Consider the following 14,102-nt stretch of genomic DNA (forward strand, 5'->3'; position numbering starts at 1 on the left):
CATGGTGATCTATATCCTAGAAGGGGAATTGGCTGAATCACCCTTTGCTTTATGTGATACCCGCTGTGTATGAGGGGCTATTCTGTGATTCCTGGCCGGGCCTACAGGGGTTTGATTTATGAGATACTATGCCACTACATAACGCTCTATATTAAGCTTTCTACCTTTTTACGCATCACTTTGATGATGACAGTACTGTCGGATGGGATATTTTCCTACATGTTTGATCTTCCCTGAGCTAATAAACAGCCATCTATACTCAGATTTCTACAACTACATAGGAGAGGCATCGGTTAATTCAAGAGACATTGTTAGCGACAAAACAGGCTGTATTACTATCTACTTGCAGCCAACTTCACCCTGACCTGTTTGACAATGGACACGAGACTTTGATCCCAGAATATACTACCAAGTCTTACAGCTCCCTAGGTAAAATTGTCTTTTCTTTCCTCTGCGGGAATGCCACGTTGGTCTTTAATGACCCCTCTTACTTTATCATCAACAGTTTGCCTTGAGTAATGGCGGGGAGACAGACCCGCTTTGATGCTAGATAACTTTAATATGGAAGCCTTGATACTACCGCAAATATTTGAAGGTCTCCTTAAGTTTATATATCTCTACATATTGTTTTGTTTTTTTTCTATGCTTCAGTGCAAGTTGTTTCTCTATAAAACACACTTTTGAACTTTTGTCAGGTTCCTGGAAATACCATCAGCAGCTACCTATTGATGATTGTATAAACTATGCTATGCAAGTAAGGCAACTTTTATTAATACATGTATAATGATGTAAATATCTAGCTCTCATTAGACTACAATTGTATGAATAATTAATGATAGGTTGACTATTACTAGTAGTTCCTGGATTGCCCTGATATTGTAATAATCTCTAGTTCCTAGTATTAGCTATGCTTCACATATATCTATATCTTTGATTAGCTCTCTATTTTGCATATATTAAGTACCCAGCTGTTACTGTTTGCAGTGTGTAGAAATATTAGCTCATTTGCACATGCTTATATAATACTGCAACTACTTTTATCACTGTTTATGCTAGCGCACAGTTTATCCCTTACTAGGTTATATATATACTTCTAGAAATAGTGCTGCTTAATGTCTAATGTCTGTTGAACTCCTTATCTATAGTATGCTTCTATATAAATGGTAACTCTGAGGAGAATTCATAGGATTATTCTAGGAGATATAATAGCCAGCTTAGTTCCTTTCATAATAAGCTTTACAGTAGATTATTGCACATGCAAGTAGTAACCCTTTAATTAAGCTTGCCTACTTATTTCAGTCTTTTCCCCACCCAGCTTCATTAAGATCTCCTCTCCCATCCCAAGTAAACTCTATTACATTAGCAGATGACTCCCCCATCCCACATCTCATCTAAGAATATATAATCTCTCCTTTAGCTATTGTAGACGTTGCTGGGCCGTGTTCACTGGGAAGACACGGCTCAGCATAATAGTTTATTTAGTGAACTTGGTCTGAGATATGTATACTATACCTAACAGCATACATGGTGATAGAGATATCTGTCTAAGTGGGTGCCTTGTTTTAATTATACCCCTTAATTGGTGCATGCTCAGTCATCTTACTACTTCTCCTACCGTACACTTGATTTGAGTTTCTATATTGTTTCTCCTGCTGTAACCCCTCTACCAGTTATTTCAACCCTAAGCATCCCCTGACAGAGTGATATAATACCAAGTGGCATGCTTAACAACGCTATTTCTGAGTCTCAGGTCTCAAATGTTAATGATGAAGCTTGATTTAAAAGTACATGGTTGAGTTGTGGTTCACTAAAATTGTTGTCTATATGAAGAGTTCTAACTGCTTTCCCCTACGCTTAGCCTCCATTGCTAATGGCTATGACTATATTGAATAGCGTTTTAAGTCAAGATAATAATAAAGGCCTTGTGATATTATTAAATATAGCAGTTACTTGACCTGGTTAGGTCTATCTGACCCTTAGATACTATGTGCCTATAAATATGTATTTAGGTGTTCCTTAGCATCCTGGTCCATATTCAACCTAGTACTATGCGTTGCTGGGTCACTTCTTATTCTAATATTAACTCCTATCAGGAATGGTATATGTTATATCTACACGTAGTATAGGTCCGCAGCTCCTTACTGTTTTAGAGGTAACTTTCTTATGTCTAAGCATGCTCTATTCTTTGTATGGTATTATTTAGACTCAATTCTATTTTTAGACCTACAGGTATCTATTTTTATTGGCTAATTGATATACAATTTTTATGCTATATGATGTCTGTTTTGTCATAGTTTCCTCATGTTTTCTATGTCTTAGATATGCTTAAAATATTTCTCTAATGTACTAAGATAGATGGAGTGTCTGCTACATGACACCACATAAGTCTTGACATATGCCAATAACTGGATATTTATTCCTAAGACAATAGCTACTAGCCCAGACAAGAAAGCATCTGCTTTATCTTATACAGACACATAAATTTTGCAACCTAAAACAACCCTTCTGCAACCCATCTACTCTTTAGCCTAAATGTAACTACAGAAGACATTAGTAACTTCCCCACTTCGTCCCATATATAGTGTAAAGTACGTTGACAACACTTAGACTCCAATAACATAAGATCTCTACGATCGGACACCTCTATGCCCATACCAGGCACCCTATGTTACTTACATTTAAACATGGCTCCGCCCCCCCACCTCCTTCCCCTATGCGCATAGCGGTGCTTACCCGCTGAATATCCCCCTCCCCCCTATATAGCTCGGCCCAAGAGTGGCTGATACTCATGTTAAATCTCCACAGACTAATATTTTGATCTTAGGTAAAATACTATTGGAATGTGGAGCTCATACGCTGATAAAATAAAATGAAGTTCTATTTCATCTCGCCTAAGATACTGTCTATCTTCATATCCAGATTTGAAATGTATATGCATATTGCTTACTTAATAATACCTCTGTATAGACAATGTTCTATTTTCTTTGTTGTAACTTTGGCCTCAGGGCGAGTCCTTGTTGTGATGATATATGCTTTAACTTCAATAAAAAAATTATTTAAAAAATAATTTCCCCTAGCTTGGTGAAAAGAAAACGACAAGAAGGTTGTTTTGACCAGATTGGCGACAAGATTGTAAATGTGGTGCAAAATAAAGCAAGGGAATATATTTGTAAGCAGTGTTGACAATAGTATTCATATTATTGAATTCAATGCCAACTGCAAAACTACATACACAGTTTATTTACTATAATGAAATTTGTGTAAATGTAAATATGTTGGTAAAACAACTTGAGAAATAAGAGTAAGAGTGGCAGAGAATGTTAGAGATATCAAAAAATTACAATAATGACTCACTGCCCCTTAGAAGAGGTGACAGAAATGCAATATTAGATAGAAAGGAATTGTATTAGATTTTACAGCTAAAAACTAGATATCTACAAGGTATGAACCAGGAATAGGATATTAATTAATTCATAGATAGTTAAAAGCTATAGAGTAGTACTTTATAACTGTTGAGTTTAAATAAATATTATGAGAGACTCTAACATACATACATTTTTAATAACTTATGTGGATACTTATGAATACATTTATTGTATAGATTTTTTTGTACAAGTTCTAAAAATTTAAATGAAACATTTTTGTATATGCAGTTAATAGATGTATATACTGTACAGGTGGCCCTCGTTTTACAACGGTTCAATTTACACCGTTTCAGAATAACAACCTTTTTTTCCAGTCATGTGACAGCTATTGAAAAGCATTGAGAAGCAGTTCATTTATTAAAATAACCAGTAGGTGGAGCTGTCCGCTTGTGTTGCAGCAAAGCCAAGCAAGCTGAAATTAATCAGTTTAACCAGACCTGAGCTATCGAGCAGATTTCAAAAGAAACAAGATCTTCCTGTCTATAACTTAGTCCAGATTGGAATGCATAGAAAGAACTGTTTGCAGAAAAATGCAAGTGAAGTCTGTGTTGTGTTTTTATTTTATTAGGTTTATAATGCTGTTTAGCAAATGATTTTGTTCATTTAAATTAGTTTAATTATATATTCTGTGTTGTGTGATTATTTTATTAGGTTTATAATGCTGTGTAGCATTTAAAGTCTACATTTCAAAGCTTTTAAAATAATGTATTATGACAATTTTGAGAGGGGCCTGGAACCTAACTCCCTCACTTCCCATTGACTTACATTATAAACTGGGTTTCAATTTACAACGGTTTCAATTTACAACCATTCCTTCTGGAACCTACCCCCGGCGTAAACTGAGGGCTACCTGTATATATATGAGTATATATATTCTATTAGAAGTACCCTGTTCTTAGATAAACTATAGAAATATTTTTTGTTTTGCATTGTTTACATAAGCCACGCTCTCTGCCATGTACTTGGTTTTAATTTTACTAATACGTTCAAGGGTTAAAATCTCCAAGTATGTATATAAGGAGATAATAGCCCTAGAACAGCAGTCTGCGAGTAAGCACCGATAGAGGGCGTGAAACGTGTCAGATGTTCCTTACTGGACAGCCCCATGTCTGTATGTATTTTTAATAATGGAAGAAATAAATTGTATTTTTTTTTTTTATAGTACTCGTGTAGAGATGGCCTTTCTGTGCTTCTGTGTATGTTCAGTGGTTGAATTTGCCACTTGTCAGGCCCTCCAAGTTTGATGTGAAAAGTTTTCTAAATTTCACTACACTGGAGTTACGGCGGAATTAGGAATTAAAGAATCCCATACTGATAAGGAAAACTGCTAATCAGCACACTGGCCACATTTACGTTTTTATTACAATGCACACAATTATAAAGTTGGAATATCACTTTATAATACCTTGTTTTAACTGATGAAGCGAATGATAACAATCCACATCAGCACTAACCCCAATGCAAACTATTAACCCCTAAACAGCCAATACTGTCATCACAAATAGTCTCCCTCTGCTATTAGCCCCCAGCAATAAAACCTACCTCCGCTATTAACCCTCTAACTGCTACTACCACACTGTAAAACCCACTTCTCCACTATAAGCCCCCTAACCATCACTACCCCAATGATAAACCCCCCTGCTCTGCTTGTAACTCCTAACTGTCATTACACCCAAATATAACCCCAGTTCACTATTAACCACCTTTACCTCTAATGATAAACACCCCTTCGCTGGGGGGTCCACAAGTTTAGGGTCTTGCACTGGGTGATTATTAGTGGTACAAGGTTATTAGCTGAGGGGTTTATCAACGTTGAGGGCAATGGCAGTTAAGGTGTTTGAGGCAATGAGGTTAGGGGATTTATAGCAGAGAGAGGCTTATCTTTGGGGGTATTGGCGGTTAGGGGGTTAATAGCGGAGATGATGACGGATAGGGAAATAGTTATGTTTTACCTTGAAGTTCGAGTCCCGTTGGTAACTGGTCCAGGTTCCCCATTTGTCTTCTTGTTCCACTGTCTCACAATGCTGGACACAGTGCGTGCTCCACTGTCTGCCTCTGAGGACGTGGTGCTTGTGGACAATTCTGCTCCGGAGTCTGTGAGAGAGGGTATGCGGCTGACTGACCGATCCATTAAAGGCCTAGAGAGACGCCGAAGGGCAGATACCTGACAGGAAAAAAGTTGGAATGGAAGGGTAGAGGTGCAAGACAAAAGTATTGGAATAAACTGTGCAAAGATTGAACTCTCTGAATATTCTCTTCATAACCTGATGTCTGATACAAGTGAATTTAAATTAAACATAGTGAGACCTCTGATGATGTTTTACCTCCTGGGTCTTACGCCTTAAAACTATCTCCTGTTGCCTCTTCTGAGACTCCAATGCTCTAATTTGAAGCTGTAAAAAGAAAATATGCAATCACAAATAGCCAATCTGTTGTTCCGATTTTTACTTTATTTTATACTTTTTTTAGCGTCTCTTTCTCCAAAACTCACTTCCTGCCTACGTTGCTCCTTCTTTAGCTGTGCTATCTCCCGGTTCCTCTTGGACTCCACAAGTTTTCTTCTCTGTTGCTCCTCCCTCATCTGCTTCATCAAAACTGACTAGAGACAAAAACTTCCTTAGAAATAGTTGTTCTCCAATAAAAAGAGCTCAGATAAACAAAACATGGACAACGTATACAGTAAAACGAATGTATAACAAATATGAAATGAATGGTAACGCTATGGAACAAAATAAAAAAAGATATAGGACAATTGGTTAGGTGAGAAGGCTAGGCACATACTGTATGAAAGATGTACATGTGACCTGATTTGCACACACATCCCTTGCTCTCCACCTTGGCTTTCTTCATGTCACTGAGTTCTCCCTGAAGTTTGCGCAGTTCACGTTCATAGCGGGTCTGGTTTTTTAGAAGTCGCGCATGTTCCCGTTGAGCCAGTTGCAGCTTTTGCAAGTCTCTGTTCATCTCTCGTAGCCGCTTCTCATAATCAGCACGGATCTTGTTTGCTTTTTCCTCTGTATAACACTCCATTGAACCTATGAAACAATGTAGACAGTCGGGAAAGAAGATAGCTACTACAAGATTCAAATGTGCACGGTGAAATTGGAGATAATAATAATAATAATTTTCTCACATCTGGTTTTAAGTGTTATTTTGTTACATTCATTTGATAAGTCCATAATTATTATCAAATTAACTAAATAAATCCAATTTCACTTTGGTACAAGGCATTTTAAAAAATACACAAACTTTTAAGACGCAGAGAGCAACATGGGTTTCATATAAAGGGTGCAAACATTTTTTAGCGTTTTAAGAAAAGGGATATTATTGAACTATGATACGACGAGTCCACGGATTTATCCATTACTTGTGGGATATTATCAATATATCAATGGAATGCATGGGTTCAAACGGAACCCCTTGAAGAACATTGAGAACTAAATTCAGACTCCATGGCGGAGCAACAGGTTTAAACACAGGCTTAATTCTAACCAAAGCCTGACAAAACGACTGAACGTCTGGAACATCTGCCAGACGTTTGTGTAGTAAGATTAACAAAGCAGAAATCTGTCCCTTTAAGGAACTAGCTGATAACCCCTTCTCCAACCCTTCTCCAATCCTTCTTGGAGAAAAGACAAAATCCTAGGAATCCTGATCTTACTCCATGAGTAGCCTTTGGATTTGCACCAATAAAGATATTTACGCCATATCTTATGATAAATCTTCCTAGTGACAGGCTTCTGGGCCTGAATCAAGGTATTAATGACCGACTCAGAGAATCCACGCTTAGATAAAATCAAGCGTTCAATCTCCAGGCAGTCAGGTGTAGAGAAACTAGATTTGGATGTTGGAACGGACCCTGAATGAGAAGGTCCTGTCTCAGAGGCAGTTTCTACGGCGGCAGAGATGACATTTCCACCAGGTCTGCATACCAAGTCCTGCGTGGCCATGCAGGTGCTATCAAGATTACCGAAGCCCTCTCCTGCTTGATTCTGGCAATCAGACGAGGAAGGAGAGGAAAAGGAGGAAACACATAAGCCAGGTTGAACGACCATGGTACTGCTAGAGCATCTATCAGTACTGCTTGAGGATCCCTTGACCTGGACCTGTAACAAGGAAGTTTGGCATTCTGACGAGATGCCATCAGATCCAATTCTGGTGTGCCCCATTGATGAATCAATTGTGCAAACACCTCCGGATGGAGCTCCCACTCCCCCGGATGAAAAGTCTGACGACTCAGAAAATCCACTTCCCAGTTCTCCACTCCTGGGATATATATTGCTGATAGGTGGCAAGAGTGAGTCTCTGCCCATCAAATTATTTTGGAAACCTCTGTCATCGCTAGAGAACTCTTTGTTCCCCCTTGATGATTGATATATGCTACAGTCGTGATACTATCCGACTGGAATCTGATGAACTTGGCCGAAGCCAGCTGAGGCCACGCCTGAAGCGCGTTGAATATCGCTCTCAGTTCTAGAATATTTATTGGTAGTAGTGACTCCTCCTGGGTCCACAAACCCTGAGCTCTCAGGGAATTCCAGACTGCACCCCAGCCCAAGAGGCTGGCGTCTGTAGTCACTATGACCCATGCTGTCCTGCGGAAACACATTCCCTGGGACAGATGATCCTGTGACAACCACCAAAGAAGAGAGTCTTTGGTCTCTTGATCCAGTTTATCCGTGGAGATAAATCCGCATAATCCCCATTCCACTGTCGAAACATGCACAGTTGCAGTGGTCTGAGATGTAAGCGAGCAAACGGAACTATGTCCATTGCCGCCACCATTAGTCCAATTACCTCTATACATTGAGCCACTGATGGCGGAGGAATGGAATGAAGTGCTCGGCAAGTGGTTAAGATCTTTGATTTTCTGACCTCCGTCAGAAAAATCTTCATGTCTACAGAGTCTATCAGAGTTCCTAGGAATGGAACTCTCGTTAGAGGAACAAGTGAACTCTTTTTTATGTTCACCTTCCACCCGTGAGTTCTGAGAAAGGTCAACACGATGTCCGTGTGAGATTTGGCTAGAAGGTAAGTTGACGCCTGAATCAAAATATCATTTATATAGGGCGCCACTGCTATGCCCCGTGGCCTTAGAACCGCCAGAAGGGACCCTAGCACCTTTGTGAAGATTCTGGGAGCTGTGGCCAACCCAAAAGGAAGGGCCACAAACTGGTAATGTTTGTCCAGGAAGGCGAACCTGAGAAACTGGTGATAATCTTTATGGATAGGGATGTGAAGGTACGCATCCTTCAAATCCACGGTGGTCATATATTGACCCTCCTGGATCATTGGTAAAATTGTCCGAATAATTTCCATCTTGAAGGATGGAACTCTGAGAAATTTGTTTAGAATTTTTAGATCTAAAATCGGTCTGAAAGTTCCCTCTTTTTTGGGAACCACGAACAGATTGGAGTAAATCTCCTGCCCTTGTTCTAGTTTTGGAACTGGGCAGATTACTCCCATGGTATATAGGTCTTCTATACAGCGTAAGAACGCCTCGCTTTTTATCTGGTTTACAGACAAACGAGAAAGATGAAATCTCCCCCTTGGGAGAGAGTCTTTGAATTCTAGACGATACCCCTGGGTCACAATTTCTAATGCCCAGACAATCCTGAACATCTCTTGCCCAAGCCTGAGCGAAGAGAGAAAGTCTGCCCCCTACTAGATTCGGTCCCGGATCGGGGGCTGCCCCTTCATGCTGTCTTGGTAGCAGCCGCTGGCTTCTTGGCTTGTTTACATTTATTCCAGGACCGCGATCCGATAAGCAGCGTCGCCCACAAAAGCCGGTGATGCCAAATTTTGCGCGGGTTTGGTATCCTATATACGGCGTAACCTAGAAGTTACGCTCGTATATTTCTGCCTTCGGCCGTAGTTTTTTGGCCCATAGACAGGTATACCAAACCCGCGCAGTTTGGTATCCAATATACAGCGTAAGGACTTACGGGGCGAAAATGGAGAAATCTTACTCCATTTTCACCTTGCCACAAATTGCAGGCGTAGTAAGCCTTACGCTGAGTATTAGAGCCCCGTAACTCCCTAAACTACCTGCAAAATAAAACCTAAATCATGCGCAATATCTATCTACCTGTCAACCGCAATCCCCCGCCGCAATCCCTAATAAAGTGTTTAACCCCTAAACCGCCGCTCCCGGACCCTGCCGCCCGCTACATTAAATGTCTAACCCCCTAATGTGATCCCCCTACACTGCCGCCACCTACATTAAAATTATTACCCCCTAATGTGAGCCCCCTACCCCGCCGCCACCTACATTAACTATATTACCCCCTAATATGATCCCCCTACACCGCCGCCACCTATTTAAACTATATTAACCCCTAATGTGAGCCCCCTACCCCGCCGCCACCTATATTATATGTACTACCCCCTAATCTGACCCCCTTACACCGCCGCCACCTATATTAAAATTATTAACCCCTAATCTAATCCCCCTACACCGCCGCCACCTATATTAGATGTATATACTCCTAATCTGATCCCCCTATACCGCCGCCACCTATATTAAATTTATTAACCCCTAAAATACTAAAATTTCCCTGCCCTAAACTAAAAAATTAATCAGCTCTATTACCAGCCCTTAAAAGGGCTTTTTGCGGGGCATTGCCCCAAAGTAATCAACTCTTTTACCTTTAATCTGACCCCCCTACACCGCCGCCACTTATATTAAATATATTAACCCTTAATCTAACCCCCCTACAATGCCGCCACCTATATTAAATATATTAACCACTAAACCTAAGTCTAACCCTAACACCCCCTAACTTAATTATTATTAAAATAAATCTAAATAATATTATTATTATTAACTAAATTATTCCTATTTAAATCTAAATACTTACCTATAAAATAAACCCTAAGATAGCTACAATATAATTAATAATTACATTGTAGCTATTTTAGGGTTTATATTTATTTTACAGGTAACTTGGTATTTATTTTAACTAGGTACAATAGCTATTACATAGTTATTAACTATTTAATAGCTACCTAGTTAAAATAATAACTATTTTACCTGTAAAATAAATCCTAACCTAAGTTACAAATACACCTACACTATCAATAAATTAAGTAAATAAACTACAAATATCTAAACTAAAATACAGTTAAATACACTAAACTAAAATACAAAAAAAAACCCACTAAATTACAAAAAATAAAAAAAAAGATTACAAGAATTTTAAGCTAATTACACCTAATCTAAGCCCCCTAATAAAATAACAAAGCCTCCCAAAATAAAAAAAATGTCCCTACCCTAAACTAAATTAAAAAAGTAATCAGCTCTATTACCAGCCCTGAAAAGGGCCTTTTGCGGGGCATTGCCCAAAAGTAATCAGCTCTTTTACCTGTAAAAAAAAGAACACCCCCCCATTACAACCCACCACCCACATACCCCTACTCTAACCCACCCAATCCCCCCTTAAAAAAACCTAAGTCTAACCCCCAAGTGGTCCTTACCTGTCCTGAAGACCGGCGGAGAAGGTCCTGGTCCAGGCGGAGAAGTCTTCTTCCAGGCGGCGACCTCTTCTTCTTCCAGGAACCAGCCGGCGCGGAGCGGAGGAGTTGAAGACCGATGACCGCGGAGCTGAAGACCGTCCATCTGGAACTGAAGACCGGCGATGCCGGCCGGCAGCTCAGCTGGGCTGGTGGCATGGCTGCTGTATATTATTGCAGCTTAAGCTATTGCGGCGATCCGTGTAAGTTATTATTTTTATTACTAAGTTCACTGTTCAGTTCTGTTCAACTTCTGTTGTTTCTAAGTATTTTTTTTATAATTTTGTTGTGTACTGTTAAGTTAACCCTGCCGGCCTGCGCTGCCCAGCTGCCCGCTACCACCAGGCTACTATACCAGCACCATGTGATGATGTCACGTGATGATGTGACATTATGTGGAGGGAGTCTCAGAGCGGCTGCGTGCGGCCGTTGCGTCATCATCATCAGTCACTGTCAGTCACTCAGTGTGTTAGCAGCCGGACGGCTACGGCACGTGGGGTCACGTGTGAGTGCAGAGTGCAGGCGACGTTGACTGTGTGGAAGCAGTCAGTCTGAGTCTGAAGAGACAGAGAGTGAGTCGAAACTCAAGAAGACCTCACCTGACCTGACTCGAGAGAGACCTAGACTAGAGAGTGAGACGGGCCGCCGGCGGGAAGGAACTTCAGGAGGACAGCGGGCGGCCGGCAACTGATTCTGAGTAGTTGGAACTTGTAAGTAAGTTACTAAGTTGGTAATTTTATTTTTTTATTTGGCATTGCAATGGGCACTGTCAGTGGACACTGGGCAGGGGGCAGCCAGCAGGCACGCAACACGCAGGCATCACAGCAGGCTGCAGGCCAGCAATGGCAGCAAAGCAGAACAGCAGTGCAGCACTGGTCTGACTGAATGTCCTGAGTGAGCACTGCAGAGAGGCAAAGGCAGCATAGCAAACAACAACATTGTGGTGGTCGGTCAGTAGTCACTCAGGGGCTTTCACATTCATATAAAGGAAGCCAATATTAATAAAAATGACTTTTAGATTATCTCTCTTTAATCTAGTTTAATTTCCAATTTGTACAGAACACACCATTTGTAATCCTATATACTTTATACAGTCTGCAAAATGTAAGCTAAAACTCTTGTAATATTTCCAGTATTGTGTACTGAAGACCATTTTGATTAAACTTAATTGAAGGGAGCAAAATGAAGGGGGCAAAGAACAAAAAAAGCACTAAGCCCAATTATGTGCAGCAAGAGAGAGAGCTCCTTAGTGTACAAATTACCTGAACATAATTTGAAATATGATGGGCCAATAAAACAGTAAATCACAGTATTTGAACATAAAGACCATACCTCCAGCAGTGGGGAGTGTATATATGTATCTATATGTGTGTATGCATGTATTAATATGTGTGTATGTATATATGTATATGTGTGTATTCATGTATAAATATGTGTGTGTATGAATATGTGTGTATGTATGTATAAATGTATGTATGAATATGTGTGTGAATGTATATATGCACTATATATGTGTGTATGCACGTATAAATATGTGTATGTATACAGTATGTGTGTATGACTGTGTGTATTTATGTATCTATATGTGTGTATGTATATGTGTGTATGCATGTATGAATATGTGTGTGTATGCGTGTATGAATATGTGTGTATGTATGTATATATGTATATATATATACATATATATATATGTGTGTGTATGTATATGCATGTGTATGTATATATGTGTGTGTGAATAGATGTAGATGAGTATGCATGTATATGTATATACCCTGCAGTATCAACTTCCTCAATCACTCTGAAAGCCAATGAAAGTATGTATATATGTATGCCAGCACGTATATATGTATATATCTATTTGAGTTGAGGGGAAAACCAGCTAGAGCATAGTTGGCTTGCTTGGAGGGAGCGTTGCTAGGTTGGAGGGGGCGTGGCTAGGTTGGAGGGGGCGGGGTTGGGCCGGTCTATACAAATTTCCAGGGCTGGTCTGATTTCCCAGTCCGGCCCTGAGCGTCGCCGATCTTCAGTTCCTGCATCGCCAGTCTTCGGTTCCAGATGGACGGTCTTCAGCTCCGCGGTCATCGGTCTTCAACTCCTCTGCTCCGCGCCGGCTGGATCCTGGAAGAAGAAGAGGTCGCCGCCTGGAAGAAGACTTCTCCGCCTGGAACAGGACCTTCTCCGCCGGTCTTCAGGACAGGTAAGGACCACTTGGGGGTTAGACTTAGGTTTTTTTAAGGGGTGATTGGGTGGGTTAGAGTAGGGGTATGTGGGTGGTGGGTTGTAATGGGGGGGTTGTTCTTTTTTTACAGGTAAAACAGCTGATTACTTTGGGGCAATGCTTTACTTTTTTAATTTAGTTTAGGGAATTTTTTTTATTTTGGGGGGCTTTGTTATTTTATTAGGGGGCTTAGATTCGGTGTAATTAGCTTAAAATTCTTGTAATCTTTTTTTTTTTAAATTTAGTGTTTGTTTTTGTAATTTAGTTTAGTGTATTTAACAGTATTTTAGTTTAGATATTTGTTGTTTATTTAATTAATTTATTGATAGTGTAGGTGTATTTGTAACTTAGGTTAGGATTTATTTTACAGGTAAATTAGTAATTATTTTAACTAGGTAGCTATTAAATAGTTAATAACTATTTAATAGCTATTGTACCTAGTTAAAATAAATACCAAGTTACCTGTAAAATAAATATAAACCCTAAAATAGCTACAATGTAATTATTAATTATATTGTAGCTATCTTAGGGTTTATTTTATAGGTAAGTATTTAGATTTAAATAGGAATAATTTAGTTAATAATAATAATATTATTTACATTTATTTTAATAATAATTAAGTTAGGGGGTGTTAGGGTTAGACTTAGGTTTAGTGGTTAATATATTTAATATAGGTGGCGGCGGTGTAGGGGGGTTAGATTAGGGGTTAATATATTTAATATAGGTGGCGGCAGTGTAGGTCGATTAGATTAGGGGTTAATATATTTAATATAGGTGGCGGCGGTGTAGGGGGATTAAATTAGGGGTTAATATATTTAATATAGGTGGCGGCGGTGTAGGGGGGTCAGATTAAAGGTAAAAGAGCCCTTTTAAGGGCTGGTAATAGAGCTGATTACTTTTTTAGTTTAGGGTAGGGAAATTTTAGTATTTTAGGGGTTAATAAATTT

General features: G+C 39.6%; 1 protein-coding gene across 2 annotated transcripts in view; it reads right to left on the bottom strand.

The window, feature by feature from the left end:
* KIF21B (kinesin family member 21B) overlaps positions 1-14,102 on the bottom strand; it is a 513,509-nt gene that overhangs the window by 310,451 nt on the left and 188,956 nt on the right. For both annotated transcript variants that reach the window (XM_053706916.1, XM_053706915.1), the window contains exons 15-18: positions 6,261-6,460; positions 5,917-6,024; positions 5,750-5,818; positions 5,378-5,589 (exon numbers count right to left, since the gene is read on the bottom strand). In XM_053706916.1, coding sequence (XP_053562891.1) covers positions 5,378-5,589; positions 5,750-5,818; positions 5,917-6,024; positions 6,261-6,460 — 589 coding nt within the window. The remainder of the gene's footprint in view (positions 1-5,377; positions 5,590-5,749; positions 5,819-5,916; positions 6,025-6,260; positions 6,461-14,102) is intronic.

Source organism: Bombina bombina, chromosome 3 (assembly GCF_027579735.1).
Source record: "Bombina bombina isolate aBomBom1 chromosome 3, aBomBom1.pri, whole genome shotgun sequence".
NCBI classification, from domain to species: domain Eukaryota; kingdom Metazoa; phylum Chordata; class Amphibia; order Anura; family Bombinatoridae; genus Bombina; species Bombina bombina.